A 17,958-nucleotide genomic window follows, 5' to 3' on the forward strand; every position below is an offset into this window, starting at 1 on the left:
AAATTCCCCAAAGACATGCTTTGATGAGTGTCAATTAAGTGACAAGCCTTCATGGATAGTTTCATGTTTTTGTATATAATGTATGCTAGTATAACTGAATAAAAATGGTTTAAGGGCAGACAAATGGGTGATACAGCAGATTTATGTGCTTCCTTGTATGGCAGAACGTGTACAGGGTGATGCACTATTTTGTGTTGCTTCAGGCTTCCACTTGGATCCCTTTTTGGCTTGATATACTGGCTTTACTGTCCTGGTGTGACTAAAGTTAGTGGTCTGAGACCTGGCGCTGCATTGTGATTAAAGCTGGGTAGAAGGTTGTCCACCAGTCTGTTATCCCAGGCCCCTCCTTAATCTTTTTTTTTTTATCTTGCTGTTTCATATGTAGACGTTGGGTTTGCAAATAGACCTAATACCCAAATTACATTGTTGTGGCTCTCGCAATATTCAGTTCAATTCAATTGCATTTATATAGCGCCGATTCTCAACACGTCATCGCGAGGCACTTTACAATGGTAAATTCAATCAAATAATACAGATTGGTCAAAATGTTAGCTATTTAAGGAAACCCAGCAGATTGCATTCAGTCTTGACAAGCAGCATTCGCTCCTTCAGAAAGAGCGTAGAGTGGACAGTCATCTATGTTGTTCAAGATATGGAGGTGAGCTGTTATTTTTTTTTCTTTCTCACCGTTTCCCTCACCTGGCTTTCTGATTGGCTACATGTCACATTGAACATACTGCATTCCATACCCTTAATCCCAATTTATATGTGCAATACAAAACCAGTGTGCATCAAAACACACTTGATGAAGTGTGTTTTGATGAAGTGAGATGAAGGAGCTGATTCAATAGAATGTGCTTCATTTTCATATGCCAATTTACATTGCAAAAAAAGTAAAACATTGAAAGGGCAGCTTAATTGTACTGTTGTGAAAAAAGTACAATTAAGAAAAACATAATAGCAGAAAATAAAAAAAACAGAATATATTTTATAGTATTTTAAAAAAAAGGAACAAGAAAAGTGTATCTTATGATGGGTGCTACTTTTTCTTTCCATGAACCTTTTTTTACATGACTATTAAGTTCTCTTAGCTGTGTACCAACTGCAGGATTCGTACAATAGTTGGCTGGCTTGAAGTTTCCAAAACAACGTAATTGCAGTATTCGTACTCGTTTAGACTCTTCTTAAATCATTCTCCTGAGGTAATCCTTCATCCCACAGCTGAAGCCTGTCATTCATACATGATTTATAGTTTGTTTCTTTTAATTACTACTTTTCTAGTCTTCTTGTTCATGCCTCTGGCAGCATTATTTCCACATATTTCCTGTGCTTATATTTGGAAGATGTGAAATAGTGTCTTTATTAATTATTGTGCCCTCTATTGAGCAAAGTAATTAAAAACAAATTGCCTTGTTGTTTTTTGTCATATAACATTTTCTCTAATTTCCTCACACCAAACTCAGTCTTTCTCTTTCCAGCTCTTTTTCATCCATGTTTCTTGTTCTCTTGTGTTTTTTCCCCCTTATGTACAAAAAATACCCATAGCTACTCTGACACATGTTAAATAGCCTCCAAAGAAAAATGAGGAAAAAATAAATATAAGAAAATAGGAATACAATATTTGTCAGCCATTTTTATTTCTGTTCCCGTGCCAATAATAAAATAAAGCAATAGGATTGACACTGCCCTTGATGTCCACAGCTGATATAGATTTTGATGGGGAAACTAAAGTTTAATGAGCGTGCTGCGGGCATAAGGGAAAAGAAATAGGTGAGGGAAATATGGGTTCATCAAAATTAATTAAACTATCACAAAATGTAACATAAATAATGGCAAGTTTCTTTACTTTGCAAACCGATTTGAAGCAGCTGTCAAGAACAAGGTCCTTAAATATGCTGAGAGATTTTCGGATTTCATTACTGCTGACTTTGAGTGTTTAATCAAATCCAATTAAAGAATGACATGGTCTGAGGCCCAAAAAGCCCAGCATGTAAAAAAACAGCCTAAGATCCATATGATTATGTTCTTACCGGTTATATCTTTAGTTAAAAAGGGACAACATAAATTTTTTTGTATTTTGACAAGTGGGACGCTTGGAAATTTGGCAGTGTTTGAGACTCGCAAAGCCTTGTTGCTGAATTCTAGAGCTGGGATCCAAAGTCGTGCATTGTTTATCGCAAATTCTGTCATCCTTTCAAAAAGCAGAAATGTCATCCAACTATTGTTGGCACAGACGTGTCTTCTCTGCAATAAAGTTAGCGCTTCCAAACCAGCCTTGGCAAACTCTTTTTTTTTTTCCTGTCGCATTTATGTTAAAATGTCTGCTCCTCTGCTTTCTCTTTTGTCTCTGCAAACATAGACCATCAAGCCATCAGACATCGCCACTGTACGAACGCTCGGACGGCCTCCCCACCTCATCATGCGCATCATGGACTGTGTGCTGCTGCTCTTCCAAAGGCGGGTCAATAGCGCGAAGATCGATCCAGAGAAAAACTGCATCGCTCCCTCCTGGCAGGAGTCCTTAAAACTCATGACCGCTGGAAACTTCCTGGGCAGCTTGCAGGTGCGTTTTTAAGCATTACATAAAGTACACGCTGCACAAAACCTGCTTACAGAAACTGTAAAACACAAGACTTCAGAGATAATGTTGTGGGTTTATTTATTTTTTTGGATCTTACTTCACTTTGGAAAACAATTTTAGTATCTGCAGATGCACTTAGTGAAGAAGTCAACTGAATGCTAAGAAAACGGAAGTGAGGAAGAAAATTATAGACAAAAAATAGATTCATTCTTCTCTACTGCCTTTTACTTTTCTTACTGTAAACAGACAAAGGTCACAATTGTTTTTTTTTTCTGTTTACAAGTAGAAAAAAAACTTCCTTTGTCCTAAAACCCCATCTTGTATTTTTTTATCTCTTTGTTTCTTTTTAAGCAATTCCCCAAAGACACCATTAACGAAGAGACAGTGGAGCTGCTGCAGCCCTATTTTGAAATGCCCGACTACAACATAGAAACAGCCAAGAGGGTGTGTGGGAATGTCGCAGGCCTCGCCTCCTGGACCAAAGCTATGGCCTCCTTCTTCTCCATCAACAAGGAGGTTTTGCCCTTGAAGGTAATGTGTATGAGAATGGGCCTGCTGCTACATACAATTATTTTTGTTTTAATGAATCTAAACAGGTGATTTTTCAACAAATTGGATAATTTACAGGAAATAACTTTTTTTTTTCCTTCCAAAAATCAAAAGCAGTTCTATTAACTGCTTGCCACAGTCTAAAATCTGATACACATGTTATCACTTTAGCATGACTAAAATCAATCATAGCTCTTATTTAGATTTATACAAATAAAAAGCTCAGAAATTCATTACGTTATGAATATAAAATATAATTGGGCTGAACTGTAACTATACAAAAATTCAAATTAGCCATAGTGTAAACCCCCAAAGCAAAGAGAATCTGAGTCTATTAAGTCCTTAGCTTGAAATGCAACAATGATGATTAACATTTTTACATAATTTATATGAATTGTATTTTTTAATTGTATGTATTATTTATCACTTTATAAATTAGATGTTAATCTTATCCCCACAGCTATGCGTGATTAAAGTGGGAAGAAGTAAAAGTGATGCAATAGGATGCTCCACGTCTGCATGTTATTCCACCTGAGCACAGCGTTAATCAGTCAAACGCAGGTTCTGAAGTTTCCTTAAACATTAACTAATTAGAAAATAAAGCAGACAGATAACCTGGCTTCAGAGTATATTTAGCAACTAAAAAAAAAAAAAATGGTTTCTGTGTTTTTTCTTTCACCTCATCAGATGCCCTTAGGTTCCCATTAATTCAACTGACCAACATGAATGATGCATGTGTTGCTGTGAAACACAACAAAACCTTGCAGAGCATGCAAACCCACGTTTATCATCACTACCCATACTTTAGATCGTGTTGGCCTTTGAGAATTTTAAAAACCGTTTGCAATCAGGTCTCTGATTCGCTGCATTTAACAGCGAATCAGAGACCTGGTTCTTCATGTTTGTTTCGAGCGTCCTCAGATAAAGCCGATCAGTGGCTGCGGCTGAACCGACCTCTAGCCAGGGGATTTTCCTTATGCACGGGCTTGGATGAAAAATAATTGTTCCATTTGGTAAAAAGTTTAAGACACAACCTAAAGATAAATACACAAAGGGCGGTCAGTTACTGCAGTTACTACTGTTGCTGATGCAAACTCCCAACAATAGCTTTCTACACAGCAGATTTATACACGCTGACATTATGTGTTCATCCAAGAAACCAAAATATTTTTTCTTTTATTGTTTGAAATAAACCACTGTCCTCTATGGATCGGCAAGCCAATAGGTTTTTACCGCACATTCACACATACACAGGTTCCAATAATTTGAGAAACAATTGCACAAAATGAAACACCGCCACCCACAGAGCACTAGAATTATTTAATCTCAAGTATTTTTCACCAATTAACAGATGTTTCTGCAAGCTGCTTTAACTGCATGGTTTTATACAGAAATCCCACTGAGCCACACTCCCTGGTGGTCTTCTATTTTTATCAACTGCAGTGTGATAAAACCACCTCCAGCAGAGTTTACAGCAGAAAGCAGAATACATGATTCACTGATAACGTGAAGAAAGGAGGTTCCTGTTGATGTCAAATAATAATCCGTTCTTGTCTTTGACCCTGCGGTGTTTGCCTTGCTTTAATTTGCAACAAAAGACACCACAATATTTTGAAGACTGGGCAAATTCGACTGACCCTTCATTTTTAAGCACTAAACACTGCTGGGTTTAAAAACAACCCAGTTTGGCTTAAATAAAGATTGATCCAGGCCTCGGTTGATTTAACACAACAGATTTGGGTTAGGGTTTGATCCAGCATGCTTGGTTTGGTTTTCAACACCACAAAACTGTTTGTGGTGTTTAAGGGCTAAGGTTTGAAACTTTGGAAACAATTAAACTGGATTACTAAGCATGTTATGTATTAAAACATATAAATGAGTTTTATTATTAAAACAATAAGACAACTTATTACGGATCTCAGTAATAAATACTGACTGATCAGTATTTTATTTATGAAAAATAGACTTTGAATAAAAAAATGCTAACTTATTATATTTAATAGATAGATATTATATACTGATATTATATATTACTATATATATATATATTAGATATATATATATATATATATATATATATATATATATATATTTATACATATATATGTATATATGTATAAATGTGTGTATATATATATATATATATATATATATATATATATATATATATATATATATATATATATATGTGTGTGTGTGTGTGTATATGTGTATATATATATATGTGTATATATAATGCTGTACAAAATCGCTTTTGTCTATATTGACTTTATGAAAAAACTTTTTGTTGATTTCTGCTAAATAGTAAGCGAGTAAAACTAAAATTTTTCTAGCTCTCTAGTGTGAACTGAATTCATAACACAATTGATCCCTTGATATTAACATGCATTATAGTCAGATGATTCAACTTTGAAGAGTGATGTGGATCTGGTTTAAAGAGGTCTTAAAAAGCTGGTATCTGTGCTCAGGATATCTGTCTGGCTTTGGGTTTATTAGAAATTGGAAGAAGACAGAATTTCTGATACAATGTTAAGGAGAAAAAAAAGCGATGACGGAAAAAGAGATTGAATATGCTCTGGTAGTCAGCACAGACTCAAAGGAAACGTGGCTGAACACCGTCAGGCTCTTTTAGTATTATTATTCTTGAGGCCACCTAACTACTGTCAAACCTCATCTGCATGAATAATATCAGCTCGGCCAAAGTCTTCTTGACTACTCAGTGTGAGACTTGAAAGATGACGCTGGTGCCACACACCATATAAAGACATTCTGCAGATCTTAAAAATACTCCTTTTGATTAGAAAAAATAAATGAACCCTGGAATTGATGAAACTGGGATTATTGGTACAACAATCAGAAAAGACAATCTGTTCAAATGTATTCTTGTGTTACAATTGAATAACTGACATTTCTGTTCAATTAACAAAGTTGTCCACCCTTAGGTGCATACATGGTTCACAGATAACCTGCTGAGGTTGTTTTCTTTCAATATATTTGACAAAAAGTTAGCATGTCGTTTTCCACCTTTTCCTTCAAAACAAGTGTCATTGATATCATGCCATTTCACAATTTAACTTACCAAAATCCTTAACTAACATGACACAAATATCACAAAAACAAACTGATCATTTTGCGCCGACTCATGGAAGAGTGTAGGATCTTGTCCCTCACGCATCTAAGGTTTAATATACAAGGAAATTGGATATTCCCTTTACGGTCACAGTAAAGGTGTTATCAGTGTTGTCAGGTACACTGTTAAGGTATTTACAGGAAATCACAGATGTAAATTTGGTCATTTCTCTTACAGACGCTGTCTTGATCATTTTTATTAAAGAACACAAAATATCAGTTACTGCTTTCAAACTAAGAGGCCTTGGAAACAATTGAATTGAATTAAAATAGCACTTCATCCTTTCTGAAATCAGCACCTTTACACGTCTGACAGCCGTTTATGTTCCATTATTAAACACGAGAACACATCACTCTGCTTAATGAGGTACTGATGGGGGGGATACATCAGCCCAACAGAAAAGTGAAAGAGTGGCGGACACCATGCCCAAACACAGGAAAGCTCTGCTACAGAATCTGGGTTATTCCACAAAATAGTGAATTCTGAAGTCTTTCCAAGTTAAAGCCTAACTTTTTTGTTGCTTAGAAATGAAGTTTAAGATGGGATGTTTGTATTAATACAGGTCTGAAAACACCTTGACCATTTGTGATTTTCTGTCCAAAGAAACATCTTAAAACTAAAACTAGAGATGTTTAAATAACTCAAACTACTTGTAAATAGTATACCTGAGAAGGATTTTACAGTGGTCTCTGTTTTTATTTAAGAGTTGAAGGTGGCTAAGACCGATATGTTTGAAATAGGTTTGGTTGCTGCTTTTTTTTAGTTTGTCCTTGTAAGTACTGGCTTTATATATAAAAAAATATTAGAATCCATTAGAATTATTATTTATCTTTTAAAGTGTGCAGTTTTATTTTTAGATTGTATAGATTACCTCTGTTAATGATGTAAGCTTTTACATCCGAGTGCTGTTTTTCCCCTGTTTTGCTGGCCTCCATGTTAATATGTATTTTTTCTTTTTTCTATGTTCAGTGTCTCAGTTTCTCCATCTCATCTTTACCTTTGTCTCCCTTCTTCCCACTTCCATTATGCCCCTATCAGACAGTCCAGACTGTCTTCCGTTCCTTTCCAGCCCTATTTTTTTTGTGTCTCACACTAACACCCTTTATCCATTTTCATCCCATGATCCACCACCTCCATTAGAACTCCTTTGCCTCTCATCCTGATATTTTCCTTAAGCCTGGAACATGGTGTGGCAAATTGATTTTCTGGTTTACAGCTCGGCATTGACTTCCTTTTAAGCTAACCAGCCAGACTTCGAGAAGGCAGACAGGGAGACAGACGAGCATGAATGGTCTCTTTCAGTTTCCATTAATAATGAACGGAAGTGGTAGACTCCCTTCTGGCCAACCAATCAGATTTCAGCACACAAATTAACATCACCTCACAACCTTCTGTAAATCTGTCTCTCAGTCTCTTTCACTGCTTTATCTATAGTTTCAGCGTTACCTTAAAATAAATTCTCCTTTGATATCTTTTTAGATTTATGTAATTTTTTTTCTTTATTTTTTTTTCTGGTAATCCTTCGATGTTCGGTTACAGTTTTTCTATGGCTTCCACATTTCCTTTTTTTTACATCCTGGTGGACTTTTGAACCTTTGAAGTCTTAAAAGGCAAAAAAAAAGCAAAAAAGAAAGAAAGAACTTTATGCTATGTTTTTTTCATATCATATTTTATGCACACATATTTCTGACTTCCTAATTCTCCAGTAAGTCTACTTTTGTCAGAAGTGAGAGATGTCCATATTCACTGGCAGCAATTATTTCCTTTTTCTGTCAACTCCTTGCATCCCTCCTTCCTCTGGTCCCTTGTCCTTTTCCATCTTTGTGCATAACAAACAACGAACCCTGCAGCTTTTTTTAAAGAGAGGAATGACAGCGTTTTTTTCTTCTGTTTTAAATAGGCCAATCTTGCGGTGCAAGAAAGCCGTTTGGCCGTAGCCAATGTGGACCTAGAAACAGCTCAGGCTGAGCTGGATGACAAGCAGGCAGAGCTGGATGTGGTGCAGGCGGAATATGAGAAGGCCATGATGGAGAAACAGGTAATCTTTATCTAAAACATAAACGTCAACCTTTCATAAACACATATGAATGTGGAGCTACAGCTTTATCTTATGTTTTGGTGGCCCGCTAAAGTATTATCATGTGAACTTTTGTGATTTTTGGAATTTATGAGACAAACCAACACATCTAAAAGTAGCACTTGTGATGTGGAAGGAACACAAAGCGTGGCCTTTGAATTTCTTTTTATAAATACATTTGAAAAGTGTGGCGTGCACTTGTTCTTACCTCCCTGTACTCTGATGCCTCCAAGTAAAAACTTCGGTCTTTAAGAAATCGCTTAATCATTAAATGGAGCCGTTTATTCTGCGATAGACTGGTGACGTGTCCAGGGTGTACCCCGCCTCTCGCCCGTTGACAGCTGGAGATAGGCACCAGCACCCCTCGTGACCCCAATAGGGATAAACGTGTTGGAAAATGGATGGATTGATGGAGCCGTTTATTTTCAGTATAAACACAGCTGTTTGGTGAATGCCTCGGCTGTTTGCAAGAGATCATTAAAGGCATACTATGCAACATTTTTCAGTTAAACGGTTACATACCGTTTTGGATGATTAAATTAGTCATTTCAGGTCGAACAAAGGTTTTCTCAGCCGCCCTGGTGGTCTGTGGGGGAATTACCGTACTTGCAATTGCAAGAGCACTCGGCCCGCACTCACAGGCTCAGAAGTCTGGTGCAACGCGAGAGTCGGTCTTGCTTTATGGCGAGAACTGCTACACGCCCGCAGTGAAAGGTGTGCTCGTTGCTAGCGCAGTGGCGATATTTGTGCAGTTATCATGGCGGAACCAGCGAGAAAACAGCGAAAAGCCCATGTCGGAGCAGGCAAGAAAGAGGAAAAGGGCTCTGGACAGGAGGAGGAGTCGTACACGGGTAAACATCTGCATTGGAATGGTTTCTCTCTCTCTGTGTGCATGTTCATACTTTCACTGTTAGTCATTGTTTGTACTGCCGTTTTTTCGACTTTTGTATTTGTTGCGTTCGCCTGTCTGCTAAGCTCAAAACAACTGCGCCTGGCTTGACGGAGAAACCAGAACAGCTGAGCATCTTTACGACAGTGCACTTTTACTTTCGCCCTCTGGGGGGAGCCTCGCTGGAAAATCAACCCCGGTTGCATAGTATACCTTTAATGAACAAACATTAACTGCAAAGGTCCACAGCACAGCAGCCAGAATATGTCGACAGGACAACTATTACTAATTCTCTCTACAAAGCAGAGATCGATGAAAGTGTGCTCAAGAAGAAAGCCTTAATAGGTCAGCTTTATGGTTTTCAAACATGTGGACGAAGGTGCTCCGGTCAGAAGAGGCCAAGACGAATCATCCTGACCCGCACACAAAACACCACGTATGACAGAAACATAACAGCTCACATCATATGAATACATCCTCCTCCTGGTCAGTCATGGTGCTGGCAGCATGGTGCTGTGTGGATGGCTTTCCCCGGTAAGGATGGGGAATTGTCAAAGTTTATCAGAAGATGCTTGGAGCTGAATCCAGGGCGGTTCTGGAAGAGTGCCCGTTAGGGGCCGCAAAAGTTTTGATCCTGGGGCTGAAGTTGATTTTCTAGCAGGAAAACAAACCTAAAAAGAAACCCAGAGCCACAAAAGAATGATTCAAATGAAACCACATTCGAGTGAAGGGCCTAGTCAAAGTTTAGACATAAATCCAACTGAAGATCCGATGCAAGACTTCACAATGTATGTTCTCAGAAACTCTCCATCCCACTGTCTGAGTTTGAGCTATTTTGGGGGAAAAAACAATGGGAAAAAACTCCAGTGTCTAGATGTGCAAAAGGGGGTCGTACAAAATATTGATTCAGTCAAGGATGAACAACTACTAAATAACTATAGAGAGACCTTCTAGAAGCCATTGTGGTATTTTTTTTAACATAAACTGAAGAACCTTGGCTTTTTTGTAAGCAACGGTAATTTGGGGTCAATCTGATCCACTTTAGGTTTTTACATTGTTTTAAGACTAAACACAGGATTGATCACATATAGATACATTGATTCAGGATGACATTGAGTTGTCAGGCCTGGGTGATATAAAATTGTGTAGTACAACTGTATTGTGGTGAATTTGGCCCCTTAAATGTCCCTGATGATTTTAGACATCAAGATTCTTCACATGGAACCAACATCTGGTACATAATTGCTGTCTGACGTATGCAGTACGCACTGCCTTTGCCTTTTAACAACTACCATAGATAGTTTGATCTTCTGTGCAACATTACAACTTTAGCATACAAGCTCATTTATAAATTAAATAAACAATCAAAGAGATAATTTAGTCAACCTACGTTGTCAAGACAACACCAAGCACTGTTCGTAATCAGCCTTTGCTTCACTGTGGACACCACAGAACAACAACTACTTGAGAGTTCATTTTTAAATATGGTATTGTTGGGTCTCTATGTTTTTTTTGTTGCAAACTGAAATGTTAAATACTATTTTTAAAAAAAGTCTTTTTAAATGCAGCTTGGAAAGGGTGTGAGAAGCTTCAGCTGAAATAGAGAATGACTCAGCCTGAGTTACCCAGAGGCCAGCTTTGTGTATTTCCAGCGTCAGAACGCGCTGTTCTGTGATGAATAACAAAATGTAAACAGAAAAGTGCGTGCATCAAGACTTCCTGATTAGGAGAAGTGGAAAGCCCAAGCCGACTCTTATAATTTTGTGATTAAAGCAGAGAGCTGTGCTCCTCTGGGGGGCAAACAGTGAGCTTTATTGGTCTATTGCAGGTGAAAGGGACTCAGAGGCAGTTTGGTTTTATATGCCACTAATCTGATCTTTATTGACGTGTGATTGCCACGTTTCTGTAAACAGTGTCATTAAGGTCTTTGAGCAGCAAATGAAAAGAATATTCTGTTAAATGATTCAAAAATCGGCTCTATAAAATTTTTGATTGTTTTTACAATGGGTGAGGTATTCCAGCATTTATGTTAAATCAAAGAAGATAATGTGAAGGCAATTGTACATCACAGGCTGAGGATGCTGCGACATTTGCCGAAATAACGCCACATGCACTGGGTGTGTGTTTCTCTGCTGAAGTAGACAGACAAGCAACATTTACTGCTAATGGCAGAATTAATTGTTCATGTAAGAATACTTTGGCCATAATGCACAATCGGGACCGTTTTAAATATTCAGCAGTTTTCCAAGAATGATTTATAATAATAATAATAATAATAATAATAATAATAATAATAATAATAATAATAATAATAAAAGTTGGTTAAGACGCTGTAGAACACACAAAGATAAACAGACCGATGAGCAAGCTGACCTGGTTGTTGGCCCCTTTACCTCCAGACTTTGCTGGAGGATGCTGAGCGTTGCAGACGCAAGATGCAGACAGCGTCCAGTCTCATCAGCGGCCTCGCTGGTGAGAAGGAGAGGTGGACAGAACAGAGCAAAGAGTTCGCTGCCCAAACCAAACGCCTCGTGGGTAGGTCACATTGTGTGATTTAACACTTTATTGTATGAAAGGCGGAACGTTGAAGCCATGCTTCTGCAATGCAAAAAATGAATAATAAAAGAAAAAATAAAGAAAATATTAGGGTAATGTTTTATCCTAATAAGTGTAATTTTCTTTTGTCTATCAGAGACATTTCATATTTTACAGTATTGTCTAGTCAGTCCAGATGTTTGTTTGACTCATTAAATACAAAAAAGCATGATCTTCTACATACCCATCTGCTAAGACATTTAGCTTTTTTTTAACTCTTGAAACCATATTGGCTAGCAGCACTTTGGTGTCCATCTTTCAGGTGATGTCCTTCTGGCCACAGCGTTCCTCTCGTATTCTGGCCCCTTTAATCAGGAGTTTCGTAATCTCCTTCTGAGTGACTGGCAGCGAGAGCTGAAGCAGCGTAGCATCCCCTTCGCCAAGGGGCTCAATCTGGCTGAGCTTCTCATCGATGCACCCACTGTTAGTGAATGGAATCTGCAGGTCGGTGAAGGATTCTGCTAAAACATCACTAAATACGCTTCACTATATGCAATGTTTTCTGTCTGTGTTATCAAGTGGGCAACTGCACAAAAAAAACAAACAAAAAACATCAGGAATGAATGTCACCTTTCTTTGTTACAGGGCCTTCCCAACGATGACCTGTCCATTCAAAATGGCATAATTGTGACCAAAGCTGCTAGATTTCCTCTCCTTATTGACCCACAGACGCAGGGGAAAATCTGGATCAAAAACAAAGAAGCTAGAAACGAGTTGCAGGTTTGGGTGGCCATCATCTCCCCACAGCTTTGATTTTATATGTTCAAAATAGTCAGCTTGCTCTATTTTGTGACTGACGTTGAGGGTTAGAAAAATCAACAGATCCTCTGTTTACTCTTAGCTCTTTGATTACCAGCTTGGTCAGCACATTTGAAGAAAGTAGCTCTGCAGGCGCCATGAGCTCAGCCAGGGTCATACACCTGTTAGTGGTAATCTCTGAGCAGAGCGAGTGCATTCTGAAGGCGAATTATGAGCGTCCTTAAAGGCACTGAGCTCAAGCAGAAGTTTTTTTTTTTTTGTCCATGAAACATCCTCCTAGAACAAACAAGTATTTCTGTCAGCTTTCCTTAAACTCTGTCTAAAAATAAACCAGACATTTTTGTTGGTTTTTGCTTACATTTATGATGAGGATCTAAGAAAGATGTAGTTTGATTACTGCTGACAATGTTTCAGGCAACATTCATTAATCTCTTTTTTTTTTTTTTTTGTCTGTGTCAAAATGTACTCTATAAAGGCAGAGAACATTAATGGAGATTTGTAATTACGTAACTCTGATTCACAAATATTTTTTTACCCTTTTATCAGATTACATCACTGAACCACAAATACTTCAAAAACCATCTGGAGGACAGCTTGTCTCTTGGTCGCCCCCTGCTGATTGAGGATGTCGGCGAGGAGTTGGACCCCGCACTTGACAACATTCTTGAGAAGAACTTTATTAAAACCGGCTCCACTTACAAGGTAGTAATTCATTTATTTTTTGTTTAGTTAATACTTGTATTAAACTGATGATTTTTCCCCCCCTTACTGCACAACATGAACCATACATGGCTGGAGGTTTAGAGTGGGTGGACTGTTGGGATAAGGCAGATTTGCTGTCCCTAAATTGATGAATAATTTTCCTTTGCTTTCAAGTGGGCAGACAGAACAGCTGGTCTCTTCTTTTCAGCTTCATTTTTATTGAGAATCAGGAGCATTTCCTCCAATGAAAGTATGTTCTATTGTTTATGAAATGTTTCCTGTTTTGAATTTGTAATTTACGCATGCACACTTTCTTTTTAAGAAGAACCCTCCAGTCATTCATATCTCACAATGACCCCATCAGAGAAAAGGCCAAAGGGTAATGGATTAATGGACTGCAAAAGTGGACGAAGGATTTTTAAATGCATGCTTCTCTTTTTTTGAGATAACTATCTTAATTGCCAAAAACATATTGAGTTTCTGCCCACGTAACACTGAAATATATCAAACATACTTCATCAGCACTACCCTGTGAAATGTCTTTGCTGCAGCAGCAGGCCTGAAGCTAAACATAATGTAAAGTAAAACAGGAAATTGAGTGAAAATGTTTTTGATTTCACCAAATAAGACGGAAGGTTTTCGCAGCTGTGGGTTAAGAGAATTTCAATATCCATTGAAAATAATCCAACATTTTAAAATTTTGTTGGGGTCGATTAATTTAATTATTTTTAAGGTAAGAAAAACTGAAGGTCAAGTACAATATTCAACCATTTATTTCTTAAGGAAAAGACCAATACATTTTCATGATACTGAACTTGTAATGGATAAAAATTGATCACGCATCTTTATTTGGTCACTTTCATTTTCAAAGAGCTGACAGCTGACTGCTGACTGACGTTTTATGTGCTTTCGTACCATAAGAAATAGCTTCCTCTTGTTCCTGTTGTCATGTCATGTTAAAACAATATACTTCTATTTTAAAATCAGAGGTTGTAGTTTCAGTAGTTTTTTTTTTATATTTTTTTTTATTATTATTTTTGTCTGCTTGTACAAGAGTCTGGTTTAGGCTTTAAAATGTCTGCTTTGTATGAGAGGAAATACAGAAGATAAGTTAAAATAAATCTTTACTTTCATTGTGCCATGCTACATCTGTCGTAGTACAAGGAAATTGGCCAGATGTAAGGTGCATAGAGAAACTCTAATAGCGACCATCACAAAGACTAAACAGTTTTTTTTTTAAAGTATCTCATTCTAAACTTTTTAAAAAGCATTTTGTGCAATGACTGCGTTGTGTGTGTTGCTCCATATAGACGTGAGCCAACGTTCTCACAAATGCCGTTTGGCTGTAAGTGAAATCTTCTTCTTATTTACATAACTGCATACTTATTTTACCGCACGTCATGATAGGTTGATGCTATAAATATCTTTGCAGTCAGCTTGCAAACATTAGTCAATGTGCTCCGCTTCAGATATGCTGGTGACTGACAACAGGGATACTCCTCAAACACAACTCAACCAGGAGTCTCAGCTAGAATATAAAAGAGCTGATTCCAAATTTTGTTTTTGCCTCTGTTGTGTCTTTCCATTCTGTGAAAAGTTTCCGTTTCTATTAATAGCAGAGTTCCAGCAGGAAGTCAAGGTGCCTGTGCTTGACACCTCCAGCAACAGACACACAGATGGATAATTAGATGATATATTGCCATGAGTAATTAAATGCTGATCAGAGCAAATGCAATCTTGCACCCATTCATGTGCACATATTTATCTGCACAAATACACAGGGAATAATTCAGGGTAGCTCCATCTACCAAGAGTTTATTGTGACTTCATTGTGACAATTATGCGTAATATTTCTAGCACCTTTCACTATAAACAGATTGCTTAAAAGTTCACTTGGCATATTTGGCCTTTTTTATGATTTTTCTTTAACGGTTCAGTGCTGTTTTTCTGGGTTTATGAGAGGATGTACTTACTTGGAGAGAAAAAAATGACAGTGTCCTGAAAATGTTCATATTCTATTACATTTCAACCACAAAATTCATTACATTTTAATTTTATATATTTGATAGACCCACACGAAGTAGCATATCAATGGAATAGGAAAACACAGAAAAATTATCCATCCATCCATCCATCCATCCATCCATCCATCCATCCATCCATCCATCCATCCATCCATCCATCCATCCATCCATCCATCCATCCATCCATCCATCCATCCATCCATCCATCCATCCATCCATCCATCCATCCATCCATCCATCCACCATCGTCTTCAGCTCAGATCAGGTCGCAGGGGGAACAGGTCCAGGAGGGAAACCCAGACATCTCTCCCCCCAGCGACAGCGACTTTTCTGGTCGAGGATCTGTTTTAAGAACCTTTTTAAACATCAGGCATCGTGTACATTTGTGTTCAACCCCCACTGAGTCAGTCTTTCTAGAACCACCTTTTGCTGCAATAACAGGAGCCAAAAAGTATTTTTTGGTATGCCTCTACCAGCTTTGCACATTGGACAAAAAGCAAGAGAAAAAAAGAAGAAAAAAAAGAAAGCTAAGTTAGATTGGATAAAGTAGATCTTGCCAAAGATACTCTGATAAATTTAGGTTTGAGCTTGACTGGGCCATCCTAAAAAAATAATTATGTTTTCAGTGTGGAGGGTCGTGTTTCTTCTAAAACTAGGCTCTTTTCCGCAGTCTCAAACCTTTTGGATCTTTTCGAACATTTTCCTCAAGGATGGCCCTTTTAGCTCCATCCATCTTGACATGAACTCCATATTTTCAGAATTATCTTTAGAACATGAATTTAGAAGGAATGAAGAAAGGAGTTGACCTGAAGCTGCTATGGCAAATAAAAAAAAGAAGCAGTTCTTTGCCCAAAGCTGAGCCTGGCTTACAGGTCAACTTCTCATTTTTTGTAGCTCTTACATGTACCGCTGCACCATACATCAGTGTTAATATTCTCTTCTTTGCTCTCAGTCTATCTCCAGATGAATCCCATTGGTATTATTAAATATTAGTGCTGAAACAATCCTCATCTATTTAGATCAGAGTGCGCCACAATGCCGCTGTTTTCAACTTTAGGCCTCGCTACATCACAAAACTGCAAAAAAATGCTTTGCAAAGGAGTGCATCGTGGTGAGATCAGTCCTTTAAACTGTTTTCATACCTAGATTAAATTAAAGTCAATATAGTTTAGATACTAGGTGATTTGTGAAAGTTGTTGGCTGCCTTGTTTTTGATTTATTTATCAGATGAATAGAAAGACAAGCCACCCTTTTCATTTTTCTTGTGTTAAACAGGCATTGAACATTTTCCTTCCACCCCACATTTCTGCACTACTTTGTGTCGCCTCTGTCACATAAAATCTCAAAAAGACTTTGAAGCTTGGGGTTGTGGCAAAATTTAAAAACAATATTCAGGAAGCATACGTACTTTGTTGGAGGTATTTTGTGATACTTCTTAATCTTTGTGATGGCGTCGTGCTAAAAGGTGATACGTTCACAGGTGAAAGTCGGGGACAAGGAAGTGGATGTGATGAAGGGCTTCAGGCTTTATATGACGACCAAGCTCCCTAACCCTGCTTACACTCCTGAGATAAGCGCTCGAACCTCCATCATTGACTTCACCGTCACGATGAAAGGACTGGAGGACCAGCTGCTGGGAAGAGTCATTCTCACTGAAAAACAGGTATACCTTCAGTCAAAAAGGGGGTGACTTCAACCACCATATGTAATATTTAACGTCTCGTTTAAGAAAAGTTATATGGAAATAAATTTAAGCACAGCGCTTCTGGTTTAAGTTGTTTGCCTAGATGCTTGTAGGCTTTTAACACATTTCTTATTGTGTGCCTTGTTTTCTCTCTCAAACCGTGTGCCATTAGAACTCCCGAGTGTATCATCACCCTTTTGCGAAAAACGGTGGTTGTTAACGCACAGAGTAGAAGAAGCAGCCGGTCACTTAGAAATGTCGTCCATATGCATCCGTATGAAATCTACTAACAAAGACACACACCTCTAAAGTGTCAGGAACTTGAGCCATTCACACTGAGCGATATAATACTGCGCTGTAAATGCACGGGGCCAAAGGGCTCATTGATTGTTAGTCTGAAAAGACCGGCACGGCTGCAGAGAGGCAATTTTCCTGGCGGTAAGCCTAATGGGTGATTATGAAATGAAAGATTCATGGAAGATGTGAAGAATAGCTTGCTATCTCCAGTATGCACCAAATATGGATATAACCGTAATAAAAGAGCTGAGGCTGCTATTCCAGCTTGAAAACACTATTTTTCTTTTCTTTCAGGCTTATGGGGCCTTTATAAGCCTGGTATTATTGTGTTTAGTATTTAGATGTTTCATTAATTGGATGGTTATTTAAAAAAATGCGCCCACAAGCATTAAATATGTTGATAAGAAAACAAAAAACGAACCCCAACATTAAAGCAAGTTTGACAAGAAACTCGGTATTTATTAATTTTTTTCCCACTAAGAAATGCTCCCAGGAATTGGAGATTGTAGAGAATAAGATATGGTTCCGTGACTGATTGGCAAGCAACCAAGAAGCTGACAATAATGTCTTATTAGAAACATTGAAAGGCATTGTGTGTAATGCACACTATACCCTGTTTGCTTTTGGCTTTCTGTGCTACGTTGGAGGGTTTTTGGAGATAAGGATGGCCT

General features: G+C 37.9%; 1 protein-coding gene across 1 annotated transcript in view; it reads left to right on the plus strand.

Annotated features, from left to right (window-relative positions):
• Positions 1 to 17,958, plus strand: part of dnah5 (dynein, axonemal, heavy chain 5) — a 121,392-nt gene that overhangs the window by 77,352 nt on the left and 26,082 nt on the right. Inside the window, exons 66-73 of the mRNA XM_021317547.2 lie at positions 2,360 to 2,563; positions 2,933 to 3,112; positions 8,161 to 8,298; positions 11,626 to 11,761; positions 12,084 to 12,265; positions 12,407 to 12,541; positions 13,127 to 13,282; positions 16,787 to 16,969. Coding sequence (XP_021173222.2) covers positions 2,360 to 2,563; positions 2,933 to 3,112; positions 8,161 to 8,298; positions 11,626 to 11,761; positions 12,084 to 12,265; positions 12,407 to 12,541; positions 13,127 to 13,282; positions 16,787 to 16,969 — 1,314 coding nt within the window. The remainder of the gene's footprint in view (positions 1 to 2,359; positions 2,564 to 2,932; positions 3,113 to 8,160; positions 8,299 to 11,625; positions 11,762 to 12,083; positions 12,266 to 12,406; positions 12,542 to 13,126; positions 13,283 to 16,786; positions 16,970 to 17,958) is intronic.

The sequence above is a fragment of the Fundulus heteroclitus genome, chromosome 3, assembly GCF_011125445.2.
Source record: "Fundulus heteroclitus isolate FHET01 chromosome 3, MU-UCD_Fhet_4.1, whole genome shotgun sequence".
In the NCBI taxonomy this organism is placed as follows: domain Eukaryota; kingdom Metazoa; phylum Chordata; class Actinopteri; order Cyprinodontiformes; family Fundulidae; genus Fundulus; species Fundulus heteroclitus.